This window comes from Cannabis sativa, chromosome 7, assembly GCF_029168945.1.
Source record: "Cannabis sativa cultivar Pink pepper isolate KNU-18-1 chromosome 7, ASM2916894v1, whole genome shotgun sequence".
In the NCBI taxonomy this organism is placed as follows: domain Eukaryota; kingdom Viridiplantae; phylum Streptophyta; class Magnoliopsida; order Rosales; family Cannabaceae; genus Cannabis; species Cannabis sativa.
In genome coordinates, this window is record NC_083607.1 from 46,631,733 (window position 1) to 46,650,715 (window position 18,983).

An 18,983-nucleotide genomic window follows, 5' to 3' on the forward strand; every position below is an offset into this window, starting at 1 on the left:
AATTTTGATTTCTAATTATAAAATTGAAAAGTAAAAACAGTTTTATAGAACATGTTTTTGAAAAATATTTTCACTTTTCTACTTTTAAAAACAAAAAACTGATTAAAAAAGTGTTACCAAACGGCACCTAAATTAATGAATCTGTTTATTTAGTACTTTCCTTTGTTCCCTTTTATTTTACTCGACTACAATTAAGTAAAAGTTTAAGTAAAAGAGGTGATTATCGAACATTATAGTTTAATTTTTAGCGATAATAATACTAAAAATTAAACTTATGTATTATTACCACCAAAAATTAAATTTAAATATTTATTTGCAACTGAAAATTAAACCTAAGTATTTATTTACAACTGGAATTAATCTTAAGTATTTACTAAATTTATGGAGGTTAATCTCCAAATACAGGCAAAAACGAAAGAAAGAAGCTTTTAAGAGATTTAATCCATTAAAAAAGAAAAAAATTAATCGTATAAATGCCTCCAAAGTAAGCAAATAGATTCCATCTTATTACTTCAAAATGATAAATTAAAACTCTCCAGCATATATCTGTAAGATTGTATGACTTTTTCATTCATGTAAAAAAAAAAACATGGTACAATATTCAGAACACAAAAATTGGGCTTAAGTCTGCATGATTGTACTTTAATTTACATGACAGGGTTAGAAGGAAAGAAATAAAAAACCTCAAAAAGCATTTTAAACACCAGCTCCCAAAAAAAAATATCAAAACCGGATCTGGCATCGTCCCTAATAAACATTTTTTGAAAAAAAAAAAAAACTTTGAGTTGAATAATTACCAGACCAATTTAATCCCTAACTTTCAGTTCTATGGAACTTCATTTTTCCCTCATCCAAGACAGCCATGCCTTTCCTCTTCTTGGTAGGATTTTGAAACCCATTCTCCTCGTTGAGGAAATGAGCCGCTGTCCGGGCTCGTAATTCTTCAAAGGTTTCACCCTCTTTTGCTCTCTCTAGTACCTGTAAGGTTTTTTAAGGGAAAGCCAGTATAGCTGTTAATTATAGGATCAAAAGGTTTATAACCCAGTTTGTGATACAGTTATTGATGACGTACCAGATGGCGACCATACAAATGGGTGCTTGAAAGTTCTTCAAGGGCGTTTTGTGCTTCTTGCTTTGTGAAAAACTCCACAAACGCAAAACCTCTGTGGTTTTGACTACCCATCCTCTCTGGCAGTCTTAGACTTTTAATCTGACATAATATCAAGATATTTACAAGGGAAACAAGAGTTAGTTATCAACAGTGCACATTAACAAATAGAATATCTTAATGGAGATTTCGATCCTATATTTAGTTCTTTTTTTCTCCAGAATTGTAAAATATTAATACCAATTTACAGAGCAAATTCAGGCTTTCTTTGACCACAAGAAATTAGATTAAATCTCTTTTTTTTTTATATAGTAATCAAAGTTATCACCTGGCCAAATGGACTAAACAGCTGCCTGATATCTTTTTTGGTTGCCTCAAAAGCAATATTTTTGACAAGCAACTTTGTGGAACTCTTATCCTTCTCAAGTTTTTTCGGAGCCTGTCCATCTTTCTTGGCATGAGAGAGCTGCAATGTGAGAGCGTGTCCTTCCAAAATAGTTCCCTACACAGAATTTCATACGGGTGTTAAGATATGTTTCCAACTTGTTATCTATGAGGAAGCAAAATGTGTTTTACCTGTAAATCTCTAGCCACGCATGTGGCCGTCTCCATGGTGTCAAATTCTATAAAACCATAGCCCATTGAGACGTTCTTTCCATTTTTCATATGCTTCTTTACCTGCAGTAATAGGATAGAAAACTTATCACAAATGGACAAAATAATAAATTTGGTTTGGTCATGGTAAATATTCAGGGGTATAGATGGTTACCTTGACACTTAGAATTGACCCCTTCTTCATGTGATCTATAAAATGCTTCTTCAAACTCTCCTCAGTTGTCTTGAAATTCAGATTCTTAACAAAGAGAGATCGTGACTGAAAAATGTGACCATGAAATGACCGAATAAGCAAACAGTTGATTACAGAAATTCCACAGCCATACAAATTGTACTAATAACAAAATGTCATATTTTTCAAGTACTTGGTTTAGCTTGAATTACAGGCTAGTTAATATTCATTAACATTGAAAGGAAATTTGAACAGCTTTGATAACAAAATATGAAATAAATGGAGTAATAATATAAATACCACCAAACCCACCAAATTTTAGTGACCAAAGGAATGAGACAAACTAATTATAAATTTGGTAAGGCAAAAGATCTTCATAAATAAATTTACATGGTCCAATTAAGTCAAGGATTGGGGTAGTGTGCGCGCCGCGGTGCGAGTGTGGTGGGGAGGAATAAGAATAGAAGCCAGGGAAAGAGTGAGGGATCTACTCTGACAAACATGATACATCCAAGTTGAAAGCTTCATGAATTGGGGCCGGGTGTGTCTGTGTGTTTGTGGTGGGGACGGGGATAAAGAGTGGCCAGGGAATAAGAGAAGAGAGCAAGGGAAAGAGTGTATGAATACAAGAATTTGCTACTAATCGTGTCTAATGTCAAATGAAGAGGTGAAAGAGTTGTGAGCCCCACATTTTGACTTAGACCCAAGAAGAATGATGAGACTTATATAACAAACATATTTCCAGAATAAAGAGAAGAAAAAAAAATGCAAAAAATATTGAAGTCACCTCACCTCAACTCTATCAGGATCAGCATCCACATCTGATACTCCCTCTACATGTTGCTCTAAGATAGCCCTCTTGACATCACGTTCACCAACAACCGCACTAGTCTTTTCATCTCCCTCGGGTGTTGGAATTTGACTAAGAATATTAGCAGGAGCCCATTCCAGATATAATGGAGCATCCCTGTGTTGCAATTAATACACACACACCAAACAAAAAAAGAAACAAATTACTAATGTAGATAAAGGGGAAAAAAGGTAATTGGATACATATATAGTTCATGTCAACACTACCAAGACAAGATGTGAGATGAATTCCATTCATGGATTATTTAAAAATCCAAAGTTGATCATTCTGAATCTAGCTAATCAACATTTGTCTTGATCTTAGAATTTTTTTTTTTTTTTTTGAAAAAGAAAGAGGCCACTTGTCTTAGACTCAAGCGCGTGCGGGCGTTATGTATTAATAACCTCACTTGTGGCGGAGGAAAACCTTGGTGACCAAAGTAAAGTATATCTAGAATAAACTAAGCTCCGTAAGCAGCGTAACAAGTCATAAATCCTATTTACATCAACACATTCCATTCCCTACACAAGTCTAGAAAGGAAAAATTCTCAAAATGCTTAGTTTTAAAAACCCAGGTGACTGTCCAAAATCTTATGCTCTCCCACATATCCTCTGCTGATCTCTCATTTCCTTCGAATATTCTGCTATTCCTTTCATTCCCTGTCTTGATCTTTAAATATAGAAAGACAGGGAAAGACATTGCTTTGTTATGTGAAGATATAGATCCAATGTCAAACATAAAAGTAACAAAAAACCAAGACTAACCCAACAACTGCTCTTCAGCAGTTGCCTAGAAATTAAAACAATGGTAGGTAAAGAATTATACTTAGCTTGTTTGTCAATAAGAGCACAACATCATCTAAAACTCCAACTTTATGCATAAAATAGTGATCATGAGTAGGTACTAATGGGTATAGGTTTAACAAATAATCCATGAAGAAAGCAAATATTAACTTACTTGTAACGTTTGTATGCCAATCCTTTAAATGCTGCACGAGCTTCAGCAGGTTCAAGAAAAACAACCTACACATCATCCAAAAAAATAACACCAAGCAAAAAAATAAGTACAAGTTAAGCAAACTCGTAGTTAACCAGTATATACAAAGTTAACCAGCTTGTGTCCGCTTGGATTCTATTTTATTTTTTGTTCTTTTTATGTTTTTGAAGAAATATGTGCTTATCCCTTATTATAAACACAGCATGGGTATGTTAATTCCACTTTTTTAGCCCCACAAAATCAGGTGAATACCTAAGTGAACTGATGGTGGACAACTAATAATTGTTCCACAATACATGATGGCTTACCAAAGCTATCGTCTTCGTTGGAGGAAGAATGACCTTGTCCAAACTCCCATATTTACCAAACATCGTAGCCAGTTCACTATCAGAAGATCCGTATGGCAAATTCTTAACTAGAAAAACATGGTTGCTTCTTTTCATGCCATCAGTTCTCCCAGCAGCAAAGTCCTCTAAAGATTCTACATTTACTCCAGCAATTTTAAGAGCCTCTTTTGTCTCTTTAATCACTTGAGTTTCTCCAAGTGCGAGACGTACAGGAAGATCATTTGCTTCAATGTCAAGTAAATCACCCTTTCTCACACCATATTTCCTAGCAATATTCTCTGCAATCTATCAATATACAAGTGAAAATTAGAAATGAATGATTTGTCATCAGGAGTGAGTCGGAAAAACCTTCAGAAGAAACACTTTGAAATTTGGTGGATAAAAAAAATTCAACCAGTTCACATATAGTATATTATTTCAACATACAGCGTCAGGGCGCATGAACAAAGTGTTCCATGCTTTAGTATCACCGCGAGCTTCTGATTCCTTCCTTTGTTCTTCCTTCCGTTGCTTAAAAGTTTTTAAACCTTGATTTGCCACATCATGCCTACAGAAAAGAATGTAAATTTATGTTTCCAGAGATGAAAGCTAAGAAGTAGTGAAAAAGAATTGTACATGTAAAATGTTAGAGTATTAGCTGTATATTAGGTGTAAAAGAATTAGGGTAACTTGTATTTAGTAGTTTCCTATTTTGTTGGTAGTTTCCTATTTTCTAGTCTCCTAGCTTTGTATATAAATATGTACTATTCTATGAAATACACATATAATTCGATTCACTATTTTCTACATGGTATCAGAGCATAACCCTTGGCAACAAGACGGGCCTTTAAGCGAGCAACTGTGCCGTCTGGATTGAATTTAACCGTGAACACCCATTTACACCCGATGGCCTGTTTTCCGGAAGGTAAATCAACCAAGACCCAAGTACCATTCGCAACCAAAGCATTCATCTCTTCTAGCATTGCAGCAAGCCAACCAGGATGAGACATCGCTTCTCGAACAGTTTTAGGAATAGTGATAGAATCAAGAGAAGCAATAAAAGAACAAGAAGAAGAGGAGAGATGATTATAAGACACAAAAGAAGTAATAGGAAAAGTACATTGACGTTTACCTTTACGTAGTGCAATGGGAAGATCATCTGAGATGTCCAGATCTGATGACGAAGATGCAGGTGCAGGACATGAAACAGGAGGTGGAGGAGGGGGGCGCCTGGTGTACACTATAGGAGGCCGAGGGAGTGGTGGAGGTGGTAGAGGTGGTGGAGGTGGTGGAGGTGTAGACATTGTGGGGGTGACGACCGAGGCAGGTGAAGGAACAAGAGACCCGCCAGAACATGGAGCAGGCGCATAGGATGTGACAGAATAAACCAACAAATCATCATCCTCCCCCTGACTAGTAGAATTAGTGGAAGATGAAAAATAAGGTGTATTTTCTACAAAAGTAACATCAATAGACACAAGATATTTGTTGAGATCAGGACAGTAACACCTATACCCAATCTGAAGACGAGAATAACCAAGAAAGACACACTTTAGTGCCTTAGGGTCTAATTTGGTGACAGATGGACGGACATCGCGAGCAAAACAAACACTACCAAATACTCGCGGAGCAACTGGAAATAATGACTTATTAGGAAAAAGAATTTTAAATGGAATTTCACCATTAAGAACAGAAGAGGGCATGCGATTAATAAGAAAGCATGCCGTGGAAACTGCATCGGCCCAAAAAGGTTTAGGGACTTTCATTTGAAACAAGAGAGCACGTGCAGTTTCAAGAAGATGTCTGTTTTTACGTTCTGCAACACCATTCTGAGGTGCCGTATCAACACAAGAAGTTTCATGAAGCATGCCATTAGAGGTCATATAAGATTGAAATTGAGCAGACATGTACTCTTTGGCATTATCACTTCTCAAAGTACGAATAGATACATTAAATTGAGTTTGAATCTCAGCACAAAAAGCACAGAATATAGAAAACAACTCAGAACGATTTTTCATTAAATATAACCAAGTTAAACGAGAATGGTCATCCACAAAAGTAACAAAATACCTGAATCCAGGTTGAGACAAAATAGGAGAAGGACCCCAAACATCAGAATGAACTAACTCAAAAGGAACACTAGCACGTTTATTGACACGTGGACTCAAACTAACACGATGATGTTTGGCAAACTGACATGACTCACATTCTAACGAAGATAAACTACTATATTGGGGACACAGTTTCTTGAGCAAAGGAAGGGATGGATGACCTAAACGACAATGAGCCTCAAAAGCGGAAGCAACACTCGAACAAGCAATAGAGGTTGGCGGAAGTGGGTCAAGAACATACAAGCCACCAGATTCATGTCCTTTACCAATAATCTTCTTCGTCATAAGATCCTGAAACAAACAATGATCAGGAAACACTTAAGTCTTCATCTTCTTCTGTCACTGCGATTGCTGATTCAGGTAACTCTAATGCCTGCCTTCTTTCCAAATCCTCAAAATGGGTCATTGATTCTGGTGCCACAGATCATATGACAGGTTCAAAATTCGAAATTCGAAATTAGGGTTCTGAAAAAAAAAATAAAAAAAATTAGGGTTTGAGTTTAGGGTTGTTTTTTCGAAAATCCTATTTGGAGTGAACATTGTTTCTCACCGCCCACATAGGAGGACTGCCCAGCCGCCGATCTACGAACCCCCGAAGTCCGGTCGCCGGATTCCTCGCGCGTGGGGCTCACGCGCCGCCTGAAGCTTCTGCGCGTGGGGCTCACGCGCCGGCACGTGGAGGCGCGTGTGACGGCGCCTTCGACGGCGTTCTGTTGCCGATTCTTCACTGGGTTCTTCTAAGCCCACTCGCATCTGTTCTAGGTTGTAATTCGGTATTTGTTTGTCTTCTTCGTGTTTGGGTGTTCATTCTTTGGTGTTCTTTTGTTCTTTTTCTCTGTCTTTGTGTTTGCTTTTGAGATTATGGCAGAGATAAGATCAGATTCAAAATCAGTTGTTGTTTCTGATGTTGTTCCCGTAATGTCTAAAATCACGGATCATAAGTTGATTGGTTCGAATTATTTGGAATGGAGTAAGACGATTCGACTGTATTTGAGGAGTATTGACAAAGATGATCACTTGACTGACGATCCTCCTGAAGAAACAAACGATTCAAGGAAAATATGGCTCCGTGAGGATGCTCGCTTGTTCCTTCAAATTCGAAATTCTATCGATAATGAAGTAATTAGTTTGATTAATCATTGTGAATTGGTTAAAGAACTAATGGGTTACTTGGAGTTTTTGTATTCTGGCAAAGACAACATATCTCGCATATATGATGTTTGCAAAGCTTTTTATCGCGCGGAGAAACAAGATAAGTCTCTTATGAATTATTTTATGGCTTTCAAGAAAACATATGAAGAACTTAATGTGCTATTACCGTTTAGTCCTGATGTAAAAGTTCAACAGCGCCAACGAGAACAGATGGCTATTATGAGTTTTCTTGCAGGACTCTCATCTGAATTTGACTCTGCAAAGTCACAAGTTCTCTCTGGTTCTGATGTCTCCTCTTTACAAGATGTGTTTACTCGTGTTCTTCGCACAGAGACTACCTCTTCAACTCCTCGAATAGCGCCTTGGTGAGTCGTAATAATTACGCACCGGAAAGAAACTCTACTCCAAGTGGATTTAAAGGAGGTAATTCACAAGGACCTGATAACCGCACACCAAATTCTGGGAGCATCATGTGCAATTATTGTAAGAAACCAGGCCACACCAAGTTTGAGTGTAGGAAGTTACAATTTAAGAATCGACAACAATACTCTGCCAATATTGCAAGCACTAGTGATGCATCTGACAAATCGGTCCTTATTTCTGCTGATGAATTTGCCAAGTTCTCAAGGTATTAGGAAACTACTAAATACAAGTTACCCTAATTCTTTTACACCTAATATACAGCTAATACTCTAACACTCCCCCTCAAGCTGGAGCATAGATGTTAATCATGCCCAGCTTGTTACAAAGATAGTCTATCCGCACCCCATTTATCAGCTTTTGACTGAATTCGGGTTTAAGACTTCTATTCCAGCAAAATTATGGTGTGATAATAAAGCTGCTCTTCATATTGCCTCGAATCCCGTATTCCACGAGCGAACTAAGCACATTGAGATCGATTGTCATTTTGTTCGTGAGAAAATTCAACAAGGTCTGATCTCCACAGGATATGTGAAAACCGGAGAACAACTAGGAGATATTTTTACAAAAGCTTTGAATGGGGTGCGGATAGACTATCTTTGTAACAAGCTGGTCATGATTAACATCTATGCTCCAGCTTGAGGGGGAGTGTTAGAGTATTAGCTGTATATTAGGTGTAAAAGAATTAGGGTAACTTGTATTTAGTAGTTTCCTATTTTGTTGGTAGTTTCCTATTTCCTAGTCTCCTAGCTTTGTATATAAATATGTACTATTCTATGAAATACACATATAATTCGATTCACTATTTTCTACATAAAACAAACATTCTAAGAAAATGTAAAAGTGAAGGGGCTACTCAATATGCTTACTCTTGCTTCTCAGATGAAACTCTTTGTTTTGCTCGCATAACATGCAACAACCTTCCTTGGAAAATTGAATTGTCAAGTTCCTCTAATGCTCTTCACCCAAAATTGAACATGAAAGAAAAAAGAAATCATTAAATACAAAAAAGAAGAGTATGTATTTGTGTACCACCATAGGTCACTACATTAATAACAAGAAATAAATGCCTATCTAATTTGGTTAATAACAAAACATCGAACCTAGATTCACAGCCTTGATGAGTTTTTCATGATGGTGTTCAATTCAAGTTGATGCATTTAAACACAATGAATCACAAAATTGCAGAAAAAGGAAGCAAAAGTAAAATTAAATTAAAGCACTAATAGGTACCTAGTTGCAAACTCCAGATGTGAATAATTAACAAATGCAAACCCTTTAGGACGCTTGGTATCTTTATCAATAACAACATGGACTTCTGAGACAGTTCCGAATTTGCTAAACAACTCCTCCAGCTCTTCTTCACTGATTAAGGAAATTGTATTGGAAAAATAGCTCATAAAAAAAATTATTACTAAGAGCGCCTACTTCAGGTTAGACAAGACAATAATAAGACGCCATCTGCCAAACCGGGGCGTATTTTTTTAAAAATGAGAGCACTATTTAAAAGGAAAAAAAATGAGTACGTACGTTGCAGTATATGGCAGATTGCGGATGAAAAGACGACTGGTCTCGATTACTTCTTTATCATCTTGTTCATGCATGTCAGCATCAAAATCATCATGATAAGCTTTCTCTTCATCTTCTTTTCTAGAAACCTCCGTCTCAAGTGAATTTAATTTTTCATTCGGAACTTTTTCTTTAACATCCTGCTCTATGGGGCTTTCTTTTGATGAATCATTATCATCCTCATTATCATCACTATCACTGCTTTCTGACTCTGACCAATTCTTCTTAACTCTGCTCTTAAAGTACTCCATATCTGAAATGACATCATCATGAGCAGGACTTCCTAAATTATTAGAAACTTGCTTGTCTGGTGATAATGTATATTCTGTATTGTCATCTTCATCCGACTCGGTATGTATTGTAGCTGATTTCTCTATGCTTTCCTTATTTGTATGAGTTTGCTTCTCTCTAACTTTACGATCATTGTTAGTTGTAGAAGTTATCAATGTGTCATTTGCCCACAATTTTGATTTAACTCTTGGCTGCATAACTTGCAGAAATTCTTGGACCTGAGTGCCCATATTATTACTGTCCTCTTTCAGATTACTTTTCTCTCGTTCTGATCCCATAAGGATAGATTTTTTTATAGCAGAAACCTTATTCCCATCTTTAGTTGTTTTTTCATCAGTTTTTGAAGAATGACGACTCCATGGGCGAGGGATGTTCGGATCGCCAACTTTATGAGCAATCTGAAAGTGAATAAATTATCTCTGTCAAAGTTCATGTTAAATATCTTGGATGTTAGCACCCATGTTTAGATTCCTTAATTGAAACTAATCAAATGAAATAAAACAATAACATATAAACAGCCACTTCCTCACTCTGTGACAATGATATTGGCTAATAAACACATTCCACACTAAAAAATCTGGTCTACTTAGGCTCATGTTTTGTCCAAAAAATTTTGATAGTTGCCAAATGTCCATAAGAATTGGTGTCAACAAGTGAACCAAACTCACAATCCAATGTGACAAAAAATAATAATAAATCAATGATTCAGTAAATTTATTATTTTCTACTCCCAAATGTACCAGTGTTGCATGGCATGAAGTCCAAAACAAAGATGAGTAAAACATAATATTTTCTCTATACCAAAAAAGAAACTTCAATGCAAATGCTAGACTACCCATCACATTGCAAACAATATGCATTAATGTGAATACAAATACACATGATATACTGTAAGAATAGATAGCCCAGTGAGACTGTCAATCCAGAAATTAAAAAAAACAAAGTACAAGAATGGACAAATATATATTGAATCAATATGTACTTCAGGTTCATAAAAGACATAGAGGGTAATGTAGATTAGAAAAGGGTTTTGCCTAGTCATTGTACTTCAAAGTATAACATGGCATGGCATCCTCAACTTCAGACCATGGCATCACTGATGCTTTAAAAAAATCACTAGACAATTACCCAATTTATTATGATAATTTCTCTGCTTGTTATTATCAGGTTTAGAATAGCCATATCCATACCTTGAAAGTTAAGAAACAGATTAGAATCAAATATACTCTTAGTTTATTCTCTATGCATAGATTATAGCACATTAACAATGAATTTTTTTATACAGAAGTGTAATAAGCAAATTGAGAATTAAAAATCAAAAGTAGGGAAAGAAAATAAACCTCACAGGATATCCTGCAAGTATCAAAATAGGATTTGTTGAAGTATCTAATCGCTGCTTCGGCCTCATGCTCTGTCCTGTACCCAATAAAAGCGAATTGTCTGCTCTTGCCATCCCTGAAGAAACTTGTAAATTAGGCAATAATTCATAACCAATAAAAAAAAGAAAATTATCTGAAAAAATAAAGCCAAATACTTGGTGCGCATGAGCTTTGCATCTGTAATTTCTCCTTTCTTAGAAAAGAATTCCCGGAGACGATCCTCTGCCGCATATTTTGGCAAATTCTTCACACATATTCTTGACCTATGAAATCCCCACCCACACAAAAAAAAATTAGCAATTATTCTATTTTTTTCTCATTATTTTCAGAAAAATATGAACAAAGACCAAAGTACACACTTAAAAGCACAGCATATATTACAAAAATTGGGCTCAAAGACCATACATTCATAATCAATTTTACAGGATTTTTCATAAACGTGTTCAGGATTATCTAATCACAACCCGAAAACGAGACAATTGTGGTACTAATGTAACAAATAAAAAATAGAAATTAGATATACTCACATTCTTCCTTCCTTTGAGTTATAGAGTAGAAGAAAATATTGTTCGAACTGAGAATAAAGAGGATAAGTGTCCGCCTCCGGTCCGGTCCTCAGCTATACTGCACAGCAACTATGAAACGGCTCCTACCCAAGAAGAAAAGACAGGAAAATTAAAAAAGACATCTCTTACCTATTATATAAAAGGAATTTTACTTAAATTTCTATTTTTTTTTACCTTTTCTATTTTAGGGTTAAAAAATATTGTGTTTTTTTTTCCAAAAATAATATGTAAGTTTTATCCTGAGTATTGTATTAAGTTTTTACGGTTATTCCAAAGTTGTTTTTTAGTTGTTTCACTGTTGTTTTAATTGTTCTGTTTTGTTATTTTATAGTTGTTTTATAAAAAGATAGTATTTTTATAAAAAAATTCCGTTTAACGGTAAAATTATAAATTTTTGCTCAAAAGTTAATATTTTTATAAAAATCTCTTATATAAATGTCTAACTATTAAGGTGCGTTATTATGAGGAGGTTGCCGAGGAAAGGAGAACCGTGCTCACTGTATAAAAAAAAATTGTTCTCATTAATAATAAAAATGTTTCAGAACAAACGTCTCTCCTGGTAGATAGGGTTTAGTCTCTCACGTTTGAGAGTGTGTATTCTTGGTCTAAAAGTGTATTTTGTCTGAGAGTGTGTTTTGTGTCTGATTCAATCTTTTTGTTGGCTTATTCCTGTTCTCTATTCTCTGCTGCTATGGCATCTTCAAGCAATGGGGAACAACTTACACAACAATGGGCTGATATTTGTTTGGAAGAAGAAGAGGATCATGAGGTATTGTATGATGATGAATGTGTAGGGGAGGAAGAAACTAATTTTGATGATAAGTTGTGTCTTGTAGGCCGATTGCTATCAGGGAAAGTTTCAGACTTCCAGATTTTTCAAAACATTATGGCCGATCTCTGGAAGCCAGGCAAAGGAATTACCATAAAAATCCTTGATCAAAACAGATTTTTATTTTAGTTCTACCATGAGATAGACATTCAAAGAGTACTTGAGGGTAGCCCGTGGACATATGATCGTAAACAGATGATTATCCAACGATTAACACCGGGTGAAAATCTCAAAATGGTGGTTCTGAATTCTCTTGATATGTGGGTGCAAATCCATGGCTTGATGACGGGATTTAAGACGGACTGGGCTCTTCGTGAAGCAGCCAAATACATTGGTACTCTTGTTGCATCTGATCCGAACAACTTCTCGAGAGTGTGGCGAGACTACTTGCGTATGCGTGTTACTATCAATGTTGTTGAACCATCAAAAAGACGAATGAAGTTTCGTAAACGTAATGGCGAAGCATTTTATGCTTATTTCAAGTACGAACGAGTGCCAACATTCTGTTTCATATGTGGGGTTACGGGACATGCCGAAAGATTCTGCAATAAGGTTTACGATATCCCTACTGATCAAATCGTCAAACCATATAGTTTAGACATGAAGGCACCAACGAGAAGGCAGAATTTTTTAACAGCATCTCCGTGGCTTTGCTCCGGAAAGGAAGACCACCGTGATGAGCACCAGGGATCGCCTTCGACAGCTGCTAACAACTCCCCTGTGATGAATGCACGACCTAACTATCAGGCCAAATCAATTGCTAATCTTCATCCTGTGATTGCTCAATCCCAAAATTCTGGGAAGCAATATTTCCCTCATAATGACCATGTTATCTTGGTCAATGAAAATACAGCTGCATACTCTAATGAGGAATTAATAGAGATATCTGATTTAAAAAGGAAAAGAAAAGAGGCAAATCTCTCCAGTGGGGCCGAGTTGTTGACAGAAGAGAGAATGGAAACTGATGTGGAAACTGGGCCTAATAATTCAGCAATTGTGACAAATTCAAAAAACTTGGACAAGGTGGGTCTTGGTCTCCAGGCCCACCAGACATTATGAGTACTATCAGTTGGAATTGCCGTGGGCTTGGGAACCCACGGGCCCAACTGTTGGAAGTTATTTTACCAGGAACTTAGATCTACTCACAAGTATGTTGATTTAACAACCTAAATATGAACTTCTAAAACGATATGAAATTAAACACATAAGAGTATCATAAATCTTACAGTGATTGCAGCGGAATATATATGTCTCCTCCCACTCAGATCTCTAACCCTTGATTCCTTTCTGTAGCAGAGTATAATCAAGATCTGAGCCCGAAAGTCCTTCTTTGTTGTCTCTGAAATCTACACAGCCTTCCTCACTATGATTGAGGTATTACTTGATGTGTGTGGGCACTACTCTAGCACTCATACATTTCGAAACAGTGAAGGTATAGAGAGAGAGAGGGTGGCGGCTCAGAGAGAATTTTCTGAGAGAAAATTCTTTCAGAATAATGCTGTGAAAAGCTTTTTCAGTTGTACAGATGTGTGTGACTCTGAAGCCTTTGCCTTCTATTTATAGAAGACCACCAAGGGCTATGATTGACATTTTGAACTGAGAAAATCAAGGGGAAAAGGAAGGTAAAGGGGCCGGCCTAGGCAATGTGGAAACAAGGCTTGCCTCTTTTCCAACTTTCCTTTTCCTACACTTGATAGTTTCCCCTTTTTATGAAATGTTGCCAATTCCATTGTTCAACCATATTAATGATAAATCTAATTACTTAATAATTAAAAATAATTATCAAATAATATATTACCATTTATTTTATTAATAATGAAACTAATTAAAGTTTCCTAATTAATAAATATGCCCTTCAAAATCTCTATTTACTGTTTTGCCCTTAATAAGTGCTAAATTCTCAAACTGACAAGTCTATCTTGAGAATTTTTAATTGATTAATTAAAATCAATTAAATGAGTCCTACAAGTAATATCAACTCAACTAATGAGGGGACCATGGGTCTATATATCCGAGCTTCCAATAAGCAGATCTTGAATTTACCACTTAAATTCACTGACTTATTAATTCTTCGTTGAATCCACACATAGAACTCAGAATTGCACTCTCAGTATATAGAATGCTCTATATGTTCCACCATATAGACACATTATTAGTTATCCATTGTTATAATCCTAATGTGATCAATGATCCTCTATATGGATGATCTACACTGTAAAGGGACTTAGATTACCGTAACACCCTACAATGTATTTTATCCTTAAAACACTTAACCCTGTATAAATGATATTTCAACTAAGTGAAATGAGTACTCAATCATTTATCTCGTTTGGTTAAGCTCGAAGGAAATCACCCTTTGCTTACTATTCGCCAGATAGAAGCTATAGACTCCATATTTATGTTAGCGCTCCCACTCAATCGCACTACCGTGTTCCCAAAATGTATGTATTGCCCAGACTAAAGTTTTAGGCTTAACTAACAAATCAAAGAACACGAATAACACTCTTGAAATTAAGCCTAACCATATCAGGATTTAGATCATGTGATCTAGGATCAACTTCTGATATTGAATTGAATAGATGTTTACGGTAAGTTTCAAAATCTAATTCAAAGTTCAATATCGGTCCATTCCAATGCATACTCCATGCATCCAACCTGAGCTTTACTTTAACCTATGTTCTGGAAAGAACATAACATTTCTCCAAATGTAAGTAAACTCTGTTGTAGATTGTCATATCAGTGAAACTCAGTGTTCTGATAAATCTAGGAATACTTTATTCACACAGTCATGTTTATTTTCCACTGTGTTGACAACACAATAAACATGTTCAAGTATGTGAAAGGGGTTTGGATGAATTTATAAATCAAATAGACAAGCAATTGATTAAGTGAACCAAAACATACACAAGTGAATGAAAAATTACTTCTGTTACTTTATTGATATAGAATAATCTGGATTACATTGAAACAGAGTTTTATATAGGGCATAAAACCCAACAAACTCCCACTTGCACTAATATAAAACAAATCAGTACATTTCAATTAATCCTAAATTCTGACGGTGCTTTTCGAATGAAGTTACTGCCAAGACTTTGGTGAATGGATCAGCCAAGTTATCCTGCGTATCCACTTTCTCCACCAGTACATCCCCTCCTACCACATATTCTCTGATAATATGATACTTTCTTTCTATGTGCTTACTTCTCTTGTGGCTCCGAGGTTCCTTACTGTTGGCTATAGCTCCAGTGTTATCACAAAGCAGGACTAGAGGCCTTTCCATTCCAGGAACTACACCAAGACTGGTGAAGAACTTCCTAAGCCAGACAACCTCTTTAGTTGCCTTGTGACTATGTATTCTGCCTCCATGGTAGAATCCAAAATTGTAGTTTGTTTAGCACTTCTCCAAACCACTGCTCCACCCCCAAGAGTAAACACCATCCCAGATGTAGATTTCCTGTCTTCAAGACATCCCTGGAAATCTGAGTCTGTATAGCCTAAGGGATTCAAAGCACCACCCTTGTAGACTAATACATAATCTCTTGTACTCTTTAAGTATTTCAAAATATACTTAACCACGTTCCAATGTACCCTTCCTGGATTTGACTGATACCTGCTCACGATTCCAACTGCATAGCAGATGTCAGGTCTAGTGCATAGCATAGCATACATCAGACTCCCAACTGCAGAAGCATAAGGAATTTTCGCCATGTCTTCTATCTCTTGAGGATCAGTAGGACACTGTTCCTTAGATAGACGGATACCATGTCTAGAGGGCATGTTTGCCCCTTTGGTATTGGTCATGGAAAATCTCTCAAGAACTTTGTCAATGTAGGCTATTTGAGAGAGAGCAAGGGATCTGTTCTTCCGGTTTCTGACAATCTGAATACCAAGAACATAGGCTGCCTCACCCAAGTCTTTCATGTCGAATTGAGTGTCAAGCCATTCTTTGATGTGAGTCATTTTCTTGACATTGTTTCCAATGATCAAAATGTCATCAACATAAAGGACCAGGAATACTACTACTTAGTTTTCCTTGAGTTGGTAAACACAAGGTTCATCTTCATTCTGATGAAAGCCGTAGGTCTTGATGATCTCATCAAACCTTTTGTTCCATGAGCGAGAAGCTTGCTTAAGCCCATATATGGACCTATTTAATTTGCAAACTTTATTCTCCTGCCCAGGAAGAACATAACCTTCTGGTTGCTCCATATAGATAGTTTCTTCAAGAAGCCCATTAAGAAAGGCTATCTTGACATCCATTTGCCAGATTTCATAATCTAAAGCGACAGCTATGGAGAGAATAATTCGGATGGATTTGAGCATGGCAACAGGACTAAAAGTTTCTTCATAGTCCACACCTTCTCTTTGGGTATAACCCTTGGTGACCAGTCTAGCTTTGAAAGTTTCGACTTCGCCTCCAGCACCTCTTTTCTTCTTGTAGACCCATTTACATCCAATTGGACGAAAATCTTCAGGTGGTTCTACATATTCCCAGACTTTATTCTTCTTCATGGAATCCATTTTTGAATCCATACCGGCTGACCATCGCTTCCGTTGCGGACTTGCCATTGCCTGTTTATAGGTCAATGGGTCGTCATCAATACCGTCACCAACGACCATATCGATTTCACCATCCAAGCCATAACGAGATGGTTTTGCTGAAACCCTCCCACTACGACGAGGAGCGGTGACTTTCTGAACAGGAGCTTTAGTAGTAGTTTTCTCAGTTGCTACAACTGAAGGAGTGGGATGTTCCTCTTCTTGAGTAGAAGAAGATGGTACATTTGAAGGAACAGTATCTGTGAGCATTTCCTCTAATACAATTTCACTTTTCGGTTTGTTGTCTTTCATATAGTTCTCTTCAAGGAAAGTAGCATTTGTAGAGACAAACACTTTGTTATCCTTGTGACTATAGAATAGTCCACCCCTAGTCTCTTTAGAATTTCCGACAAACATGCAAACATCAGTTCGCGATTCCAGTTTGCTTTCTTTCTTTCTTAAGACGTGGGCAGGGCACCCCCAAATCCTATAATGGCGCAAACTAGGTGTGCGACCATTCCATAGTTCGACGGGTGTCTTAGGGACTGCTTTAGATGGAACAACATTCAAAATGTCGTTTGCCATTTGAATAGCATATCCCCAGAAGGACGTAGACAGAGTTGAGTAACTCAGCATAGACCTAACCATTTCTAAGAGAGTGCGATTTCTTCTGTCTGCAACTCCATTCTGCTGTGGAGTGCTAGGGGCAGTATATTGGGATTCAATTCCAAGTTCAATTAAATGATCTTTGAACTGCATATCCATATATTCTCCACCCCTATCAGTTCGCAAGATCTTTAATGTTTTACCTAATTGGTTTTGAGCCAAAGCATGAAATTCCTGAAACTTTTCAAACGTTTCAGATTTCTTTTGCATTAGGTAAAGAAAACTATATCTAGAGAAATCGTCAATGAAAGTGACGAAATACTCATAACCTCCTCTGGCTTTTACATTCAGCGGTCCGCAAACATCTGAATGTACTAACCCTAGGGGTTCTTTGGCACGCTCTCCCTTTGCAGAGAAAGAACGTTTGGTCATTTTACCTTCTAGGCAAGACTCGCAGACTGGCAGCTTTCCTAAGACGACATTTTTCAATGGACCGTCTTTGGTTAGCCTATTGAGTCTATCAAAGCCTATATGACCTAAACGTAAATGCCATAGATAAGTTTGATTATCATTATCAATCTCTTTTCTCTTAAGGCTTCTAGGTTTAGCTACATTGAAAAGTTCAGTATTTAGTGAGATTTGAGTATCAGGTCTTAAAACATAAAGCCCTTGTTCCATGTTTGCAACACATATATGAAATCCATTACGAGAAATTGAACAATTTGAACTCGAAAAATTCAATATATAAAATTGTGTCTGTAAACATGAAACACTAATCAAGTTTCTACTAAAATTAGGAATATATAAAACATTCTCTAAAAGTAAAAACTTCTTAGAATTAAACTTGATTCGGGCTGTTCCTCTTGCTTTAACTGATACCAACTCGCCATTTCCAACTTTAAGCTTTAACTCATCTGGGTGAAGATTCTCCCAAGTTTCAAGCAGCTGTAATGAAGAACATACATGGTTAGTAGATCCAGAATCAACAATCCACGAGGATTTGTCGTTCTCTAAAACACATGATTCAAATACAAAAGCATCACCTTCGTTTGAATTGTATAGAAGCCTGGGACATTGTTCTTCTCTATGTCCCTTTCCATTACAATTCGCACATAGAACATGATGTCTGACATTTGTACTTGAAGAAGCAGCTTTGTTGGAGCCCTCATGCTTAATCTTCTTCCTCTGATTAAAACTTGCAATGCTAGCAGGTCTCATTGCAATCAGATCCCGCTCATGGGCCCTCAACTCAGACTCGAGTTTGTCCATGTCGGAGGAGTTAGGATTGTTCAATAAGTAATATAGAACAAAACTGTTATACTCCTGAGGAAGACTATAAAGTATGAGTTTTACCCATTGTTCCTTTGATAAATCAATTCCTAGTAGATTTGCCTTTTGGAATTTCAGATTCATCAACAATAGGTGCGAGTTAATGCAACTACCAGGATGCATT

The 18,983-nt window shown here is 36.7% G+C and overlaps 1 protein-coding gene across 2 annotated transcripts; it reads right to left on the minus strand.

The window, feature by feature from the left end:
- Window positions 1-543: 543 nt before the first annotated feature.
- Window positions 544-11,676, minus strand: LOC115696685 (uncharacterized). 2 transcript variants are annotated; one of them, XM_061118890.1, is made up of 15 exons: window positions 11,518-11,676; window positions 11,146-11,253; window positions 10,952-11,066; window positions 9,282-10,009; window positions 8,985-9,116; window positions 8,621-8,710; window positions 4,516-4,636; window positions 4,051-4,374; window positions 3,704-3,768; window positions 2,688-2,862; window positions 1,878-1,982; window positions 1,685-1,786; window positions 1,437-1,610; window positions 1,073-1,210; window positions 544-978 (listed from the first exon to the last, which is right to left on the minus strand). In XM_061118890.1, coding segments are annotated over exons 1-15 (2,544 nt in total). In that variant the 5' UTR covers window positions 11,520-11,676; the 3' UTR covers window positions 544-813. The 2 variants fall into 2 exon arrangements, with proteins under 2 accessions (XP_060974873.1, XP_060974874.1); XM_061118891.1 differs by lacking the exon at window positions 8,621-8,710 and having other exon boundaries at window positions 11,518-11,670.
- Window positions 11,677-18,983: the final 7,307 nt, after the last annotated feature.